Raw genomic sequence first — 20,379 nt, forward strand, 5'->3', positions numbered from 1 at the left:
GTTCATGTCACTGGGATACTGAGACCTCTGCAGACTGCTGTGGGCCCCTGAGAAGTGAAGGGCCGTGCAGGTCCTGTGACGTCCACATTCTGTAACTGCGGCAACACGGGGGAGGTCTTTTCAGCTTCCCCTGTGGTCTCTGGCGCACCATGGGGACAGCAGAGCCTGTGCCACACTCAGAGTTGGATACAAAGTGGCATCATTGAATTAATTAAAAATCCACTTTAGATTTGTAGTTGAAAAGAAAGTAACCGGCCCCCAGATGTTTTTTGTACTTCACATCCAATTGATGTATTTGGAAATCGTGGGATTTATTCACAGTTATTATTTCCTCGGGGACAGGCTACAAATACATTTATTCATCCACTGCCACGTATCCAGACTGTGAGTTATGAGGTGACCTCCATCTCAGCAAGATAAATTCTGGTATCCAGTGTCCAGCCAGCCTCATCTATCGCTGGATAGCTGACGTGGGTTTTGAAATTTGTTTTCTCCAGGAGGCAGAGACGCCTCATCCCTCTCACATAAGGTTGCTGTGAGCTGGTTATAAAACTGCCAGACCCCGATTTAAAAGGGGGTGTTGCTCATCTCTATTGAGTAGAAGTCAGGTCTTGGTGCGTGTGCAAGATGGGTTTGGATTCTGAAGTGCATACGTCTCTAAGATCGTGGCCCACTGCCGTGAACTGGTAAGCTGTGGGCTCTCAGACGCAGGAGGTGGGGGAGCCTGTCACCCAGAGGAGCCTCCCTGAAGCCCTGATGTAACTCCAGCAGCAGGAGGCCACGACCATGCTTTCTGAAGATAGCCCTGCTGCGTGTAGGATGACTGATTGCCTCCATTTCTTTGCGGGCTTTGGTTGATAGCACCGCGGAAGATCAAAGTGATGTGATATGAATTTTTTGTTTGTTTGTTTTTGGCTTAGTGTAAATTTAAGCATGTCCACAACAGCCTCTCCCTTGGAAAAGTACTTTAGCCTGTGGAAAATAATTAAATACCCGGTATCTTGTAATAATTAGAAATTTGCCGTGGAGAGGGTTAATGGTTTCCATCACTTGCCCAATAAAATGCTCCAGGATGACGTCCACACAGTTGCAGGGTTAATCCAAAGTGCTGCCACTTTCAGTGTCTGTCTTTCTCCCGCAGGATCACGCAGATTTGCGAAGCCATTTCTTCACAGTTGGGATGAAGCTGGAAACAGTGAACATGAGCGAGCCCTTTCACATCTGTCCTGCATCAGTGACTAAGGTGGGTTCTTCTCCCCTGCCCTTGGCCCTAACCCCCAGAGTGGATCAAATTAAGTCTTTCAACTCAAGCCAACCAGATGAAATATATTTGCCCAAGGATATCAGCTACGCGCCAGATGAGCCAAAGTCAGACTGCGTCCCTCCAGCCCAGCCCTGCGTTAAGCCCTTTTTATTGCTGGTGGCCTGGGTGATTCTAATCAGAGGCCTCCTCAGATAATGCACCCGTCTTCTGACAAATTGTGTGTTGTACTCATTATAAGGGTAACTTTTCTTCCTGCATGCGGAGTGGTGAATATGATCTCTTTATATTTAGGAAATACCTGAAAATAGTGAAAAGCAAGGTCCAACCTCCTACATGTGGTGTTTCTACGGCTTTTTCTCATCTGCCTTCACTGAGTAAAGACAAACCTGCGCTTCTAAGATTCCCAGGTTCAAAATGAAATTACTTTTTTATGTAAAGGCATTTTTATGATAATCTGATAATCTTGTAAGATTATCCCTTGCCTATAAAAGAAATCCCCAGGACATAACCTATGGTAAAACCTAAATTGCCTGTTTCTACCGTAAGTGCCCTCTTATCTATGATAGGAGGAACTCGGCATTCTTAGCCTTTCTTAGCCAATGTGAGTTTTGGTTAAAGGCCTTTTGTGGATTTCAGTGGGAGAATTTAAAGATTAAAAGGTAAATTTCATTTAAATTTCTTTTTTCTTAAGAATACTGGATTGCTGATGAAGTCATGAGTGTTTCAAGGTTATTTGAGTCCTGATTTTTAAAAATGTATGATTTGGTGAAATTTGAGAAATTTAGTGATGATAATGTATTCAAGAAGATGGAAAGTGATTTTAATAATGAAATACTCCTTTTTCATTTCTGAACATTTTTTCTTCAGTGCACATAAGTTTTCTTTATAACTGTTAATTTATTTAAAGAGTATAACTTTGAATTTTTAAGGCAATTTATTTAAAGAAAATATTGACCTCCACTTTGTACCATCATCTTGAGGTTAAAATTCATGCCCTTACACCTGTTTGCTATTCCCTATTTATTTTAAAATGGCCTCTGAAGGTCTTTACTGTGTGTTCTGATAGTTGTTGGATATCTTTCCAAAACCGAAGCATTGCCTTTTATTGAATCTCAGCCAAAATTTTTCCTTATACCCCTAGAAGGAGATAGAATCATGTCAGCTTCCAGTAGTCGGAATATAGATCAGGTTGACCTCCCGAAAGTCTGCAGAGTTCACTTCGCCTGGTGTTTAAAATAAATGAAACCGAGCTGGTGTGCTTTAGCTCATCAGCAGTAGCCCCACTCACTTATACCTTTAAATAATTGCAATATATAGTGTTACAATGTCACATATGAATCAAAATATCTTTAGTCGGTAGACTTTCAGTGATAGTGGATTGGTCTTCACACTGGATAACTTTCTCTAAATAGATCTCACTGGGGGAGAGAGCAGGTATTTTTACTGATTTTCTTAATATTTTTATTTTCATTTTACTTTTTTTTACCCTTCCACCAGTAATAAAACACCTAAGTCACCCCGTCTCTCTGCATCCCCCTCTTCTCACACTCACGTGTTGCCTCTGTAGTCAGGGGCTGGTGTGTGTCCTAGAACCTGGGCAGGCACCTCCAGGTTCAAGGATCATCTTCGTGTCACGACCTATCACAATAGTCTCATGGTGGGCGATGTTTATAATTAAACGTATCTGAGCGCTGGAGAACGTCGTAGAACGTTACGTTTGAGAATATCCCATCACACATTGTGCTGTTTTTACCCTTCACAGTCAGAGTTCATTTGCCCCTCCCTGGAGGTTTTTCTCGGTTGGCACAACGGAAGAAATAAGTGAATGATATTACAGATAAGCCTGTGATGGAGCCGGGGTTCAGTGACCAGCCTCAGCAGGAAAGTGGGATAGTGTTTTTGGTGCTTCTTAATAAGGTGGAGGTGGAGGTGATGATGATGTCTCTGCGTAAGTGAAATATGTTACACTGACTGGAGAGGAAAGGAAACTGGGTTAGAAGCCTCGGCTTCTGTTTCTGTGTCGGTCATGTGGTCTTGGGCAAGTTGCTTAACTGCCCTGAGCTCTTTGTGTTCTAAGACCTGTGGGTTCTGGACCAGATGCATTACAGAGCGGTGGTCTGGGAACGAGAACCTTGACAGATCTGATGACACTTACAAAGCTCTTCCCTGAGAGGTGTGCCCACGTGAGCATGGCTTTGAGCTCTGGAAATTCCTCGGTGCCCATCTTTACGGGCCCTGCAGCCTGGAGCGATCTGGCCCCAGAGTCACATCCTTCATACACATGTGTGTACCTACGTGTGTGTGCACACGTGTGCTCAGGGCAGACCAGATCACAGTGATTTGACAGCTGGCCCTGTGCTGGACAATGGGAGCACTGTCCCTGCTGTTAGGAATCTAACAGGGGATGTACAGACAGCAAAATTAATGAACAAAGAAGCGTAGCATGTTATATGTAAAATGCCCAGGAGGAAGCACATCTGGGAAGGAGCATTGTGGGAAAGATGGGACTTAGAATGGCCGTGGAGCTTGCTTTCCCGGCCATATTTGACCCTTTCTGCTCCCTGAAGGTGACTTTCAAAGGCAAACCTGAGGCAGCAGAACTACTGCTATTTACTGGAATCCACAAAGAGAAGTACAGGAATGAATTTCTCTTTGGGCTTCTCTTGGGACGGGACTGCTTCCAGGAAAGCAGGAAGGACCCAGGAATCACAGCTCAGTAAAACTCTTCAGGTTGCCTAAGAATATCTGTTTTGTGTCTGTTGAGCTGGGAAAGGAATCTCCTTTTTTTTTTTTTATCCTGGCAGTTTTACGTACGGGGCTCTTCACATGCATCGTGCTTTTCAGTTTTGCTCTGTGTGATTTTCTCCCTCAGCTTTGTCTGCCAACAGCAGCATCCTGTTTCTCACTGACGCTTCCCTTTGATTCAGTGCACATTTATCCAGTTCCTATGTCTAAGGCATTTTCTACACACCCGAGAATGTTTCATGAATGCAAAAAGAGGCTACTTTCCTTGGAGAACTTACGATCTGCTGGGGGAGACAGATGTATAGTCGATCCACAGGAAGGAATGAGAATTTTCAACACCAGAGGTTGAAGTCTGATGCTTTGGGAGCATAGGAGAGGGTCTCTTTATTTCAGACCAGCAGCATTGATACTTGAGCCAGTCTGAAAAGTGCTCTGTAACTTGGTACACTGTATTAGGTAGGGTGTTGAGGTTCCTGAGGACAGTGAGTACAGGAGCCTTAGCAGACCTGTTTCCTCTGGGGCTGGAGGGTGAGGTGTTCAGAGGCGTGTGCCGCATGCTGAGGTTACACATCTCCAAGCCAGATGGTGGAGGCTCTTGCAGTATGTGGTGTAAGGAATGCGGTTTCCACCACAAACACTGAGCACCCAGTTTGGCTTTTCAGACCCCACCCTGGCTGTCACCTCAGCTGGGTTTGTTGTCTGATTTTGCCAGTTTGTCCATCTGCCAGCTGGGGTCACTTTTCTGAGTTGTTGATTTTTTTTTTTTTTCCTGTTCTCTCTCTTTATTCTAGCTATTTGTTTATCTTTCCATTAGTATGAACACAGTGATCAATTCCAACATTTTCGCAGCTGGATTAATTCAGTACATGAGAATACACATGGAAATTCCAGTTTGTGCCCAGATCATGCTGATAAAACACGTTAGCTGCTCTGGAGGCTGCGACGGCATTTTATACCAGCTTTATATATATATATAACTCCAAGGAATTCACCTTTGGCTCTGTCCTTTTTTTTTCTTTTAGGTTTTTAGCAATCATTTTTTCCAAGTGACTATTGATGACCTACAACCGGAAGCTCGTCAACTCTCAATGCTGTGCCACATGGACTCTTTGGGGATCCTGCCAGTACAATGGTGCCTTAAAAATGGAGTCACCCTCACTCCCCCCAAAGGTTTGTATAACGTGAACATTCTCGGTGTGGTGATTCAGAGGCATGTCTTACTGTCACTAGTGATGCCTCGGCTAGCCTGGAGCAGCTCGTATTGTGAAAGACTTAGAGGAAATGCAGTGTTCTTCCTTAGCACGACCCAGCCGTCCACCTCAGCAGCCCTGTCTGCTGGGGAAGCATGTGGCCCTGAGCTTCGCAGTCCCCTTCTGTCCACAGGAGGTCCCCAGCAGCCCCTGTGTTCGTGGTGGCTGTGCTGCAGTATGCTGGGTGCTGGGATTGCAGACTTGAGAAGTGGCTTTGAAAATGCAGCACAAATGCAGAGGAAGGCTTTCCTTAAATTTTTTTATTTTCAACAAGCTAAATTTTCCCCAGAGTCCATTTGCTCTTACGTATCCAATACTTTGATGCTATAATGCATTAAAAGAATGTAACATTGGGGCCCAGGACCACATCATTAGTGAATATCACATTTGTAGTTTACTGATGTGGTTTGTTGTCCCATATGGGTGTTAGGGATGTTGATTTTTTTTTTAAGAGGCAGTCTTACTTTGTCGCCCTGGCTAGAGTGGCATGTCATCATAGCTCACAAACCTCAAACTCTTGGGTTCAAGGGATCCTCCTGCCTCAGCCTCCGAAGTAGCTGGGACAACAGGCGCCTGCCTTAAGGTCCAGCTAGTTTTTCTATTTTTAGGAGAGACGTGGTCTTGCCCTGCCTAGGCTGAACTAGAAATCCTGAGCTCAGTTAATCCTCCTTCCTCAGTCTCCCAGAGTGCTGGGATTACAGGCATGAGCCACCATACCTGGCCCTGCCCTGTAAGAGCAATGCAAATGCAAATCCTATTGAGATAGCGCACCTGTATCAGATAAGATAAAAGTGTGAAAGAGAGAGACTAGAAGAGCCTCAGTTTTGATGTGGGTGTGGAGGAGCAGAGATTCGCACATTTTGCTGGTGCGAGGGCAAGGAGGTGCCAACTGTGTGGAGGATATTCTGGCACATTTTACTAAAAGTTGCCCACTGACTCGGAGATGCCTCTTCTGGACCTTTCTCCTGAAGTTATACTGTGTAGATAATAGGCATCTAAGTGATATTTTTGCAGCATTAATTATAACAGGTAAGACAAAAAAAAAATCCAAATCTCCGTTGGTGGGGAGTTGGTGAAGTAGATTTCAGGAATCTATCTGATGGAAACTGCATTGTTGAAGGAATGAGGGGTAAAATCTACAACCCGAAATGGAAAACTCTCACAGGTGCATTGTCAGTGGTGCGGGAGGTACCTTTTTCAAAGAGGTAAATAAGAGAATATATTAGCATTTATTCATATTTGCATAGTTACATAAGAAACTATTGTAAATCACCAATTTGGGGGTGTAGAGCTAGTGGTGGGGAGCTTGGCAGAATGGGTGATGGTGGGAGTGAGACGTGTGGCCAAGCACTGTTCTTAGCATTGTAATTTTATTCTTTTTGATCTAAATAAGTGTATTATCTATGCAAAAATACACATATTATTAAACGTAGAGGGGTTTTATAACTGAGAGGGATCTTAAAGATTATCTCATCAACCACATTTATTTTATACCCAGGGAAACTGAGGCTCACTTGTGTTAAATGATTTTTTTAATTCTGAGGCAAAAGTTGGCAAACGCCAAATCCCACATCTAATGCTTTTACTATATAACCATGTCCACACTGTCCTCTCTCACTGGTATCTCCATGAATTCATTCTTCTCAGTAACTCAGGGGTGGGGAGAGGAGTTTAAGCAGGACTAGCTGATGTCAGTGGACCATGACCTTTACATGACTTGAATGGTCCAATGTGAAAACAGTCACAGAATTATAATTTGAGGGAATAATTTTTCAAGGGTCCGTGGTCCACGGTCGTGTGAAAGTCGAGGCTCGCTTGCTGTCTTCAGAGGATGTAATATATTTATTTTTATAATTAAATGAATTAGCATTTACAGGTGGGGCGTCTGGGGGGATCGTGGTTTTATGGTTTCCTTTTGAGGTTAATAGGTGACACGTCTTATAACTCAAACCCCAGGACTGTGGACCAGGCGGGACAGCTTTTTCAAGCACCATTCTTTTATTAGCCTATGAAAGTAGGAACTTTTGAAAGAAAGTTTCGTTGTTTTTAACTCAAATTCTGCGATTTATATGCAAACTATTAGGGTTTATTGTGCATATTGCCAAGTGATTTCAGATGTTTTCGTGTATGTTTTCCACAAACACATGCTGTTTAGATTTCTTTTAAAACCGTGAATTCTGCTGCGATTAGTGTATTGTCTGATCCCAAATAGACAGAGGTGGAAAATAGCTGCTGAAACAGAAAACACCTGGTGGTAGAGAAGAGGTGTGCAAAGAACTTAGAGGTTTTTCGTTAACATTGTTTTGACTCTTTTCTTATTAAAAGAAAAAAAAAAGATCTATCCCTACACCTTAGCAACAAGTACTCAGCGCAGGAATGGAGAGGAATTTTTCAGTGTGGCTTTCTGTTTAACTGGTTTCCAGGTAAGCAAAGTATAGTACCGTGGAGATTTTACCCCTTTGGTTCTAACCAAATAAACAATAAGCCAATCTTATAAGCACTATGAAAGTGATCAAACAAATAAATAAATGGATAAACAAAGCAAAAATGTATGTAGGTTATCAAGCATGACCTGCTATTTTTAAATTATTTCATTTACCTTTCTGGCATGTAACATCAAAGATTAGTTATAGAAACAGAGGAGGAAAAATCCCACCTGGGGCAATCTTTTGTAGAAACTATTAAGCCTTTAAATTTCTGTTGTAAAGTGTGTAAGCAGAGGCTGAAGTGACTGGCAGACGCGAGCCCTTTGATTTGTCTCTGCTGAGCTGCTGTTTAATAGATGCATGAACTATTAAAATGTTTAAGAAGTGATGGTGCATTTTAATGATTTCGGAGACAAAAACAGGGAACCCTGATTGGAATTCTCCTTTCCTGAGACACTGACTGATGAGCTTCATCATCTGTTAATATTCCGGACATACTAAAGCAGGCAGAAAATAGCTCGCAGACACTCGGGGTGCACCAACATTTTTCCATGTTTGATATACGTTTTTAAAAACTGAAGTGTGGGAAGTGAAAGCATTAGAGGTATAAGGAAAGGCTGAGTTGCCTAAGGCCTCCTCTTTTTCACACTCCATGTCTGCCCCATCCGTGGATTCTGTCAGCGTTTTCAGAATCTCACAGCTTCCCAACGCGACCAATGAATTGGTTTCCTCTGTCTGGTTTCGTGTCAGCGTTGGCCTGGTGTTCTAGGCTTCACCCTCCTTGAGTATTTATTTATTCCTCTCTCTGCTGAGTGTAGGGCCAAGGATGTTTTTGTTTATTTTGCTCACTTCCATATCCCCAGCACCAAAGACAATGCCTGGTCCCCAGGGGTGTCCTTGGATATTCAGTGAGAGGCTGAATCTTCTACTAATCACGCCAGTCTGGGCCCCACGGATCTGTGAAGTTGGGCCCTGTCCACACGTGCTGCTGTCATCCGAGGAGCACAAGACTTGTTTTTCCATTTCTTAACCGGAACTGTGGGCAGGCAGCAGCCGTCTCCGCTGTTTGTGTTCCAGAGGCCTCATTTGTCCCATTCCATTTTCACAGCCTGGCCAGCCCTGTGTGGCTGGCTGTAGAGAGTATCTGCAGGGCTTTCTGCTTAACTCCCATGAGCCGGCCGTCCCCTGCCCTCTGTCAGCTGTGGGGACACTCAGCTCTAGCTTTCAGAGCCCTCTTGATTTTCGGTATCTGGAGATTTTCTTCTCTTCCCAGTTTGGCTTATATGATTAATTTTTTTTAATTGTATTTTTGGCATCTGCGTGGAGGTGATCAGATCAGCCCCTGTGGTTACTGACTTGGAAGTGTGCTCTCGTTTCTAGTTTTCTGATTCTAATTTCTTGAGCAAAAGTCACTTTTAATTGAAAAGAGCTGGGAGGGTAAAACTCTCCAGGTCACTCTCAGTATCTGGGTCACTCTTCATCTCTGGCAATATTTCTGATGTTGAAAATGAAGAACCCCAGTTTTTCACTTATCCCTAAACTCACTTCATCCTGCAGCACATTAAAGATGGTTTTGCTGTTGACAGCCAATATTTATTTGATGTTAGGCTCCATCCTGGGGCATCTCTGTGTTCCTTAACTTTACATTTGTCATTTTTAATAGCGTGTTGAGCATAAGACCCAGACAAGTATGTTAAGTGTCACACCACGCCCGACAATGAAATACTTCTTGTAACTGTTATTCTGAAGAGGAGGAAGGCAGCCCGGCTGGTGTTCACGGGAAACTGAAACTATCTGTCTCTCTTCTCTTTCCTTGTTTTCCCTTTTTTTTCCTACACTGATCCATGAACATAAACATAGACTAATTCAATTGGAAGTGAATGAATGAATCAATTTTAAAGGTCTGCATCAGGGAGGGCTGAAAATTGAACATCAGCAGAGAATATGGAGGTAGCTGGAGGATTTCAAGAGGGAAATGGTAGTTTTTCAGTGAGGAGATGCTTTACTCAGTTCCTGGTGGTTGTGCCGTCCTGCTTATAAGCCAGTGATGTACAGAAACTCTTTTGAGAAGCAGACACAGGCCACGTTTTGTGAGACATACTCGGAAGAGGCACCTGGCTCCTGGGGCCAGTTCTGCCCTCTGAGGTCTCTGTGACCTCACCTCCTGGGCATCCCTCCTGGGCATCCCTTGTGGACATCCCTCCTGGACGTCCCTCCTGGGCGTCCCTCCTGGACATCCCTCTTGGACATCCCTCCTGGACGTCCCTCCTGGGCGTCCCTCCTGGACATCCCTCTTGGACATCCCTCCTGGGCGTCCCTCCTGGGTGTCCCTCCTGGGCGTCCCTCCTGGACATCCCTCCTGGACGTGCCTCCTGTGTAGTGACACTGTTGAGAATGTGGCTTTGGCAGGCATTCAAGGAATTTTGGCTTTTTCCAAAACAATAAAAGCTTGGGCTTGAAAGGAGAAAGATCAATTTTCGATTAGAAGAGTAATGCATTGAAAAAAGTGCCCAAAAGAAGTGCTGGATGGGTCCCGTGATCCTCTAGGAGAAGACCCAGCACCCGACCTTGCTTTCGAGTTATTTTGCATTCCCTGGTCTCCTTTCCTTCATGTATCTGGGTCCTGGTATTTGAAGATTATTGTATCACTTTTCCTTTCCAAGGGAAGTTGAACTAACAGTTTAGTGAGTTTGCTATTTACACAACCTGTCCTAACGTTCAACAAAGTAAATGTTCTCTGGGGTGAAGAAGCTCTCTCCCTAGGCTGTCCGCTGTCCGGTCTCACTGTGAGACCTCTGGGGCCTTGTCCCTGAGCCCCAGTCTGCCACCTGCCTTGCTTTCTCACCCATGGTGTCCTTGGTGTCAGACTGTGTGTCTGTCCTTCTCAGGACCTGCCTGAGCTTTTTCCACCTTATCTTGCCAGCAACTGACCAGAGTCTGGCAAACTGGAGACTTACAGTGAATATTTCCCCAATAAATGCTTTTCCTCGTTTTGGAAGGACTCATTGCTTTATAGGACTTTAGGGTTTTTAAGAAGTTTTTCAATTATAGATTTGATACATACATATTCTTTAAAATTATGAAAAAGTGGAAAAGTCTTAAAGTGCATTTCTTACAATAATCCTATGCTAATGAAGTAACTTTTGCTATATTCTCCTTCGGATTGCCGTTCCCTTGGATATGCAACTTCATATATCTGTGCAGTCATTTTATACACACTGTTTTGTAACTTACTATTGTTGCTTACTCATTAACACCTATCGTACCAAAAATATCTGTTACTTTTTTATGGAGAGTTCCATGATTTGTAGTTAAATGGTTCATTTAAACACTTTCACAGTAGTTTTTCTCCTTTGTTGTCTTTGATTTGCTTTTATACGTAAAACAGTTGTCCTCTAAGACTCTAGTATAGAAATGCCGCTCTGTGCTCACCTGCTCTCTGCCCCTTAGACACCTGCTCTCCGATCTGTCCTCACCTGCTTTCTGCCCCGTCCTCACCTGCTCCCCTCCCTGTGCTCACCTGCTCTCACCTGGTCTTCACCTGCTCTCCATCCCGTGTTCACCTGCACTCTGCCCCGTTCTCACCTGCTCAGCCTGTGCTGATCCTGGGTTGCTCCAGACTGACCCCAGCTTTTGCACTTGCTGGCTCTGTCTCTGGCACCTGTTTCCCCCAGATGGCTCATGCCCAGCTCAACTCCTCTGGCGTCTGCAGGATGCATCTCTGCATTGGGGCCTCTCTGAGTTCTCTGTCCATGTGCACCCTCCCACGGTCTCTGTGACCCTTGTGATCATCTGACCTTTTACTTTTTTGCACTGTCCATCTCCTCTACCTGAAATTTGAGCTCTGGGAAGGTAAGGGTCCTGGCCAGTTTCATTCACATCCTTTCCAAGTGTCAGAGCCAGGCCTCTCACCCCCAGCATGCACTTGATCAGTTTTTTTGAATGAGGGAACATGTACATGAACAAACTGCCAGGTTGGAATGTTCCTAGACTTTGACACATTACCACATTGACCTCTGCAATAGTATTTCAGGTTATACTCAGGCTGGGAAGGCACAAATGTGTCTCATCTCTGGCAGCCGTGACAATGGCGGGTGGCTAGCATTGCTTTTCCTTCTGCCCTTCTCGTGGATGGCAAACTTGATCCTCTTCTGCTGTTTTTATTTTTGATTGAGATTGTACATGTCCCCTACCCATGGCACAGAAGAGGAGCTTTTATTCTGGCCTGTCTCTTTTATTAGAGAGAGAAATATTTTTTCCAAACCTTTTGCTTACCCTCATCTCTAGCCACAGGGCAAGGGGCAGGCAGCCCCTGTGATCATCTCAGGGAGTCGCGGTCCATGGATTCACTTTCCCCAGGAACGGGGTAAGCTCAGAGTCCCGTCGGCAAAGCAGAAGCTGGAGGAAGGCTGTGGGAGTTGTGTGATGTGGTCCCTGTGCCTCCACTGAGTGACCAGTGCCTTGATTATCACTTAAAATAGAACAGAGATGCTGTATTTTCAAATAATTTTTTATTAATGAAATAATTGTGTGATTATTATTGAAAACTTGGAGAATACAAAGAAGTCAGAGAAACGCGTCGTCACGAGTCCTGCTGACCCAAATAATTATGTGACTTTTATGACTAAGTTCTTCTTAGATTTCCTCTGGTCTTTTTCTTTGCATATTTTATACAAATCTAATAACTCCATCTTTTGATCTCAAGCCATAGCTATTTTATTTTGCAGGAGTCTTTTTTTTTTTTGTTAACTTACGACATGTGATTTCATGCCTGTGTGACTTTCCGTGAACTTGGCCACGTCTCGTCCCAGTTTCCTATAACTGGCGTGTGGGAAGTCATTTCTCTTTGATCTTCACATTAGCGATCATAATGCCATAACTTTATTTGGTTTCTAGGGTGGTGTCAGAAGTGACATTGTTGGGTCAGAGGGTATGAGCATTTTTTTATTGGCAAATAGTTTTTCCAAAGAACTGTCCGTTTGCACCCCCAGTAATGCTGCGCGCAGCTAGAGCCGTTTTATGTCAACTCATTTTTGTCCGAGGGAGAACGGTCGTCAAGCCCCCTCCCTTCTGGACTTCTAGCGGTTGGAGCTTCATTCAGAATAGTCACTAATAAAAGCTTAAATAACTCTAATGGTTGTGGTTCAACAGTCTCCCCTGGCCCCTTGTTGCCCATTTTAATAACCCCAGGGCCTGTATGTCCTTTTATTTTCTCCTCTCCTCTGCTGTTTCCCTCCCTCCCTCCAGGTTTAAAACATGTTTTCCTGGCTGCAGTTAAGCCTCAGCACCTCTTGTTCTGTCTTTGTTGATTAATGAGTATAATTGACCCCTGTTGTCTCTATTATACAATCCACAGCCATTTGTTTTCATGTAGCAGTTATTTTCTGAGCTGTCACAAAACTGCCTGACAAAGAGAGCTCATTATCAGCCCAAAGGAAAAGAATTTTAAGTGAATAAAGGTCCCTGAGAGGAGGAGGAGGAGGTGGAGGCAGAGGCAGAGGCGGCGTTGTCCTCTAAGCTGTTCCAATGTCCAAGGAAGACAGCGCTTTGTAAGGGCAGAACACCTCATTGTTGCTTAGAACCCACCTGCCAAGACTGAATTCTATCTAGAAATCATTAGATTAGAAATGGCTGGGAAGATTGGAGGCTTGAACGCAGACCCGAGAAGACCGGGATCGAGGCATTTTATATTGTGGGTGTGGACTAAAGTACATTAGAGGTGGTTATAGAAAACCCAGTTCAACAACTTGGAAAGTTTCATCTGAGCAGATACGCCCTGAAGGAACACCCAAGTGCCAGGCGCTATCAGAAAATGCTTTGCTGTTCATCTGTGGGGTTTTCCTGTCCTGTTTTCTTCTTCAGATCACAAAAGTAACTCAGGAAGTAGCAGAGATCTGGGAAGAGCGCAGAGCCCTTTAGCTGCTGGGACAGCTCTGGAGGGTACTGGGAGGGTGGATGGAAGAGCTTGGGAGCCTCTTTGAAACTAGGTGGAAGCAGTCTTTGTGGTGTCTCAAAGCTCTGTAACTTCTTACTGCCTTGTTGGAGAGCTGTCAGTCCTTGCAGAGTAGAAGAGATGTGTTAGGAAAGAAGGGGATGGGACACCTCTGCAGCTGGTGCCCAGCAGGGCTGGGCAGTGTCAGCCGTCAGCCTCTGGGACCAGGGAGGACAGCTGCTGACTTGGTTAGCTGTCCACCTCCCATCTTTAAACAAATCGCACAAATTGAGTTTTCTTAATGAAAAGAATACCCGTCCTGTGCTTGAGAATACAAGTGGGAGTAGGAGGCAGCTAAGATCTTGAGTTTCTTCAGATGCAGGTCCTAAAAGTCCCCATGTCCAGTGAATTTGCAGTTGTGCAATTTATGATGATATGCGGGGAAAGGAATTGGGAAATTTGGGTCAAAAACAAACTTGAGAAATCCCTTGTATGTTTATTGTATAGACATTTCAACCAATAAAGACAGTAGGTGAAGACAGGAGAGGTGCCTGTTTTCCATTTCCATTCCATGTCTCTCTTTCCCGTGGCCAGCCAGTGGTGAGCACATGGTCTGGTTTGGTGCAGCTGATACTTTCATGAAGCAGAGTTTCCCTCCCTGGGCCTTCAGCAGGCGCCGGCCAGGACTCTTTCTGTCTCACCTCCTCTCGTGTCTTGCCATGGTCATCATGAGGGTTGTATGTGGTACAATTGCACCCCCTCATCAAGAGAAAAGGAAGGAAGGGAGGACGGACTGACCCATTCGGTGGGCTCTGTGTTTAAAGTCTGTGGACGAGCAGTTGTTTTCTGGAACCTCCCTTGGTGTGTTCCGGCTGCGTCCAGGTGTCCCACCAGAGGCCCGGCCTGTCTTCCCAGTTCTTCCCCTTCATCCTCAGCAGCTCAGGGCCAGGGTGTGCATCCTTCTCTTCTTGTTTCTTTAGCTGTTTTGTCCCTAAACCCTACTTCTTATTTGCTCTCTTCTGTTACAGTTTTAAAATCATCCCTTGCGGGTGGAGCTCTCTGGGAGGCCGAGATGGGCAGGCCAGTTGAGCTCAGGATCCCGAGACCAGCCTGAGCAAGAGTGAGATCTTGTCTCTAAAAAACAGCTGGGTGTTGTGGCAGGTGCCTACTCCCAGCCACTCGGGAGGCTGAGACAGGAGGCTCGCTTGAGCTCAGGAGCTTGAGTTTGCTGTGAGCTATGATGCCACAGCACTCTACCAAGGGCAACTAAGTGAGACTGTCTCAAAAATAAAAAGAAAGAAAATCATCCCTTGCTCTGTTTTCTTCCTCCCAATAAAGTCTCATTTCCACAAGATACTGATGATTAAGTTCCTTTGAACTGAGAACGACACGCAGGCAGGTGGGGGGTGGGGGGGTGCGGTCATTGTCTATTTCTGCAGAAAGATCAGGAGGGTGTGTTTTGTGCCTTGTCTCATCTCGGCCCCCTGCCCTCTTGGCAGACCCTCCCCCCCATCTTCTCCCTACTGGCAGGTGCCACTGCAGGAAGCCCCATCCTTCCTCAGGCCCCCTGTGATAAGGACGCCCCCCCCCTTACCTGTACTTAGTACTGACTGATGTTTTCCGAAACAGTATTTCCTGTGACTTCATGGACTCTGAAGTGCCCATGGGCTTAAAGAGCTTTCTCCTTCGGGGCCCTAAACTCACACCCCCTGACCGTGGCCACTTGTCTGGGGTTGAGCTTGACTAAAGCAGTTTTGTGTGTTTTCTCATTCACAGGTCACTCCGGCCAGGACTTCGACTGGGCAGATTATCTCAAGGAGCATGGAGCGGCAGAAGCACCTCCCTTCTGCTTCAGAAATGTAAGGCCCTTCTCTTACACCCACCTTAAAAAAATCATAGATGAGGTTGGCCACCAGTTTTATAAGTCACTCCCGTTGATGCAGCAATGTAGGAGCACTGTGCCTCAGAGAATGGCAACACTTCTGGGGTTTGGGGGATGCCCCTTTAGATGGTGTATGGGTTGGGGTGGTGCTGGGCTGCAGTGGCACATGGGCTAGTGACACACAGTGTGTGGCAGAGGGACAGTCAGAACAGTGGGGGCTCCTGGTTGTCAGCGCCTCTCGTTATGGCGAGTGTGGGGCTGGAGGCAGTGGGAAGAGATGGAGCTCTACTCACTGGGCTGACAGTGACCCGTATCGCTTCTGTCCACTGTCTGCTGGAGCAAACTAGTTGTTCAGCCAGGAAATGGGTTCTGGCTGGGCTTCTATTTCCCAGGCCTGAGTTTGTACGGTGGGAGGAATAGGAGAAACTTTGGTGGACGCCAAGCTGCCTATGCCACCATTAGGTGCCTGTTAGCTGTGTCGTGTGGACAACCTCATAGGTAGCAGATTCTTTGCCACCGGGGTCTATTTTTGTCTTTGATCGCTAGTGAGATGCTACTCAGCCTTGTCCTTTGCTTCCTTTAAACTATTCTACTCAAGTAGAACAAGTTGGCACAGGAATTGGATTTTTGTGACATGTGAAATAACAAAGAATGTTTTAGTCTGTGTACGCACGTGTGTATTTGCCTTGTTACAAGACATGGTTTTACAAAGTTTGGCCATGCGCCCCTGGAGGACAGGGGTGTGTTTTAAGAAACACATCCTCAGGCAGTTGTGTTGGGTGAACTTCATGGAAGGTACTTCCACGATGTAGCCTGCTCTACCCAGGCTGTGAGGTGTGACCATTGTGATCTGAGCAGTCATTATGCAGCGTGTGACTAGTTTATAAAATTACAAGTAGAGTAGAACCTCCATAGCTGACCACCTCCTCAAGTTGGCCTAATTTTCTGGACTGGACATGCACCAGATGTGCCTATCAGTACAGTGGGCCTGGTTCCTTGTGTTGACCACCTCCATATGTTGACCAGTTTGTCACAGTCCCTTGGGGGGGGTCAATTTATAACAAATATGAATTATTATCTCTGCTTTTAAGAATGAGGCTTAAATGCATAGCCTCATGTGTTCAACATAATTATGAAAGTTAATTCTTTTTTTTTTTTTTTTTTTTTTTCACTTTATGGCCCTCGGTAGAGTGCCGTGGCCTCACACAGCTCACAGCAACCTCCAACTCCTGGGCTGAAGCGATTCTCTTGCCTCAGCCTCCCAAGTAGCTGGGAGAAAGTTAATTCTTTATGCTGAGAAAAAAAGATAGTCTCCTTTTAATTGAGATCTGTAGCCACAGCAGTGCAAAGCACTCCCAAGTCAGAGACTTGTTCTCTGAACACGTGCTCTGGGAGAGCTGCTGATTCCTTGTCACCCCGCAAGTAATTAGTACTCTGGAGATAACAGAGTACAACAAATGGGATGAGAAAGGGTTGGCTTAATAGGAAAAAGCTCAAAACTGAGCACACGTCAGCTAAGCAGGTTGGTGACTGGGTCAGCTGTGTTCCGTCCTGGAACAAAGCTGTGGGTGAGTTAGAAATCAGGACACGCAGGTGACTGAATGACCCGTCCACTGGCTGGTATTACCTTTGCCTGATTGCAGTTTCTCTGTAGTGTGGAGGAACCATGTGGGGTGAGAGTTCAGGTGGGGATGTGTAACCAATGACCTCTCGCGGCCCACAGCTGATTGGATCCCGAGGCTCACCAAGTCCAGAACTGTCTGACTTGACTTGTCAGCTGGTGGGCGTCACTGCCGTACAATCTCCTGGCCTGCGTGCCTTGCCTTCAGGACTGTAGGGACACTCTGTAAGGCCCCATTTGAGACTGTGCTTTGTGCCTGACAAGAGACAGTATTCTTTCCCCGACTCTTCAGCCTTGGGAAGAAAACCCTGGCGTCTCCCCTTGTTTCTCAGATTGAGGGAAGTGCTGCTTCTGAGACAGCAGAGTTCCACCAAAGCTGCTCCGTGTCTGTCCTCTTCTCCCATTCAGCCAGGAGATGTTGAGATGGCTGTTGACTGTGGAGCAGGAAGCCTCATTCCCAAGTGGCTTCTTCACTTCTGGGACATAGCTATCAAGATTGAATGCGTTTCAGTGAATGGCTGGTGTGTTCCGTAGGCATGCCTTTGTTTCTGGGCCTCTGTTTAGTGAACGGATAGGATTGCTGGCTGCCCGTTGGCACCTGCGTTGTATTACCGGTACTTTGCTGCATTTGTCAGCTTCCTACAAGTGTTCCTTAATGGAATGCTTATTACGAATTCATTTTTTTAATCACACATCTTGCATGTACCAGAGGAAGGCTAGAGTAGAATTGAATTCATGGAAGACATTTCCCCAGGGAAGTTTAACAATCAGAGGCTGTTAGCAAAGGAATGGACGCGGCCAAATGCTTACTAAAATAAACTCCTAGGTAACGGTTTTGCTATTGATCCTTTATAAATTATCCACAAGCAGTAGATTGAAATGAAAATAGATTATGTTGTTGTAGCTTTCCCTTATTAGGTAGAATAAAATGTACTTCAACTTACTTAGAGCTCTGTCAAGCCGCTTATCGAGTTAAATTATCAGAAAGAAGCTCAATGCCCACGCCCTGTGGATGCAGCGTGTGGACATGCAGTGAAACAGTTGCCCACCTGGCATACCTTTGGTTTCTATTAACAAAGAGACGTCAAGAAAAAGAGCCAGTTGATTTCTTAACATGCGTTGGATAACGTTCTTCTGGTTATGTGAAGATAGAATTGTGTTTTTCAATTTAAGTTTTATAAAAAGGAATGTAAGTGTGAATTACCTTGATTTCTTTACATGACTCACTTAAGTACGTAATCTCTGTTTCTTATAGGAACCTGTTTGTCTTGGGATATACATCTCAAAATAGATATGTGTTCATGGTGTTGTAGTATGTCTGATTATCATTTATAGTACTTGGTGATTCTGAAAAATTTCATGTTTATTTAAAAATCATGTCAGAAAGGAGTTTTGCTTTTAGTATTGGCTAAGCTTGAATAGGCTTCACCCTTCAGGACATTGTAACATGAGGGTAGTGGAGAATGAACAAAATGGGCATATTCTGGAGAGGAGCAGGTAGGTGCAAAAAAAGGAACGGTGTGAGGTGATTGTCCCATTGATTCAGACTTTTAGCCTGAGGGTGGCCATAGCTGCCAACACATGGGGTAACTTAAAGAGTGATTTGAAATTCACGGTCTTCCTGGCCTGATGAACTAGATTACAGAATTTGGGCAACCACAGATACTGAATTGTGAGGGGCCATTCAGACGGGAGAGAGCCACAGATTCTATGTATAAATTCTGCCTAGATTTTTGGCTCATCTCCGAATCATGGTTGTGGGTGTACCAGGCAGACTCCAGGCAGCTGAGATTTGAGCTACTTCTCAAGAGAGAGTTTGCAGTTCAAATCTAAACAAGTTAATTGCTTACTTAAGCAGAAAAATCGACATTCTTTATAGGAATATAACATAATCCAGAATCGCCACAACATAATATTTAAAATACTCATGTTTCAACCTGGTGTTTCTTAGGACATGGAGAAATTGGGAAATTAGACAAATTCTCAGTAGAGAATATTATCAAAATAGAATAAATATGAGTCATATCAACAGAGAATCAACATGCGACTGATAAGTTGGAATTAACAGACAAGTATTTTAAAGCCCCTGTTGTAACTAACCTCAATTATCTAAAGTGGTAATTCTCCACATGTGGTCCTTAGACCAGCAGGTTTGATTTTTATCAAGGAATATAGGAAAGTAGAAGAAATGGTGTGTATTTCAGTGATCCCATAGAAGTAGTGCATGAGGAACTGGAAAGAGAGAATATATTCATTCCGTCACCCACTTAGCCAGTATTACCAGTAGCACCTGCTATGTGTCAAGCACACTTGTGATTTCTGGAATACGAAGATGAAGAAGACCTGGTTCTTTGTGAATGATGGGAGAGGCAAACATGCCAACGTGCTGTCCTATGAATAAGATCTGTGTGCAGGGATGGGCACTGCTGTTTCTGCTCAGGTGTCTGCTTCTCTTTCAGATGTCATTTAGTCGCGGTTTCACAAAGAACATGAAATTGGAAGCTGTGAACCCCCGGAATCCAGGAGAACTCTGTGTGGCCTCTGTTGTCAGTGTGAAGGGACGGTTGATGTGGCTTCACCTGGAAGGTATGTTCACCTGGACGTGTGTTCACCTGGACGTGTGTTCACCTGGAGGTGTGTTGACCTGGAAGGTGTGTTGACCTGGAAAGTGTGTTCACCTGGACGTGTTTTTACCTGAACATGTGTTCACCTGGACATGTGTTGACCTGGAAGGTGTGTTCACCTGGACGTGTGTTGACCTGGAAGGTGTGTTGACCTGGATGTGTGTTGACCTGGATGTGTGTTCACCTGGAAGGTGTGTTCACCTGGACATGTGTTGACCTGGAAGGTGTGTTCACCTGGACGTGTGTTGACCTGGAAGGTGTGTTCACCTGGACCTGTGTTCACCTGGACATGTGTTCACCTGGACGTGTGCACCATGAGCAGACATTTGGAAAAACACAGTGTTGCTCCAGAAATGGCAGGCTTTGAGGGAGTCGCATCCTTCTCAGAAGTGCCCCTCCTGCTTCCCTTTAATTTAAACGGATCTTAAATTATTCAGTGTTCTTAAATAAGTGAGACTAATCAAATAGAAATTTATTCAGAAGCTCTCCTCTTAACTAATAATTTTATGAAATGAGATGCTGGCGAGGTAATTATGTTTGGAACATAGTGGTCTTTTCACATCTATGATTATAAAAGCTAATATCACAATTAAATTAATATGAGTCACTAAAAGTGGTATTTGAGGAATTGGTTA

General features: G+C 44.8%; 1 protein-coding gene across 9 annotated transcripts in view; it reads left to right on the forward strand.

Annotated features, from left to right (window-relative positions):
* Positions 1 to 20,379, forward strand: part of SFMBT2 (Scm like with four mbt domains 2) — a 175,012-nt gene that overhangs the window by 107,069 nt on the left and 47,564 nt on the right. For all 9 annotated transcript variants that reach the window (XM_053572825.1, XM_053572822.1, XM_053572823.1 and 6 more), the window contains 4 exons: positions 1,142 to 1,243; positions 5,032 to 5,179; positions 15,394 to 15,476; positions 19,580 to 19,706. In XM_053572825.1, coding sequence (XP_053428800.1) covers positions 1,142 to 1,243; positions 5,032 to 5,179; positions 15,394 to 15,476; positions 19,580 to 19,706 — 460 coding nt within the window. The remainder of the gene's footprint in view (positions 1 to 1,141; positions 1,244 to 5,031; positions 5,180 to 15,393; positions 15,477 to 19,579; positions 19,707 to 20,379) is intronic.

This window comes from Nycticebus coucang, chromosome 20, assembly GCF_027406575.1.
Source record: "Nycticebus coucang isolate mNycCou1 chromosome 20, mNycCou1.pri, whole genome shotgun sequence".
NCBI classification, from domain to species: Eukaryota; Metazoa; Chordata; class Mammalia; order Primates; family Lorisidae; genus Nycticebus; species Nycticebus coucang.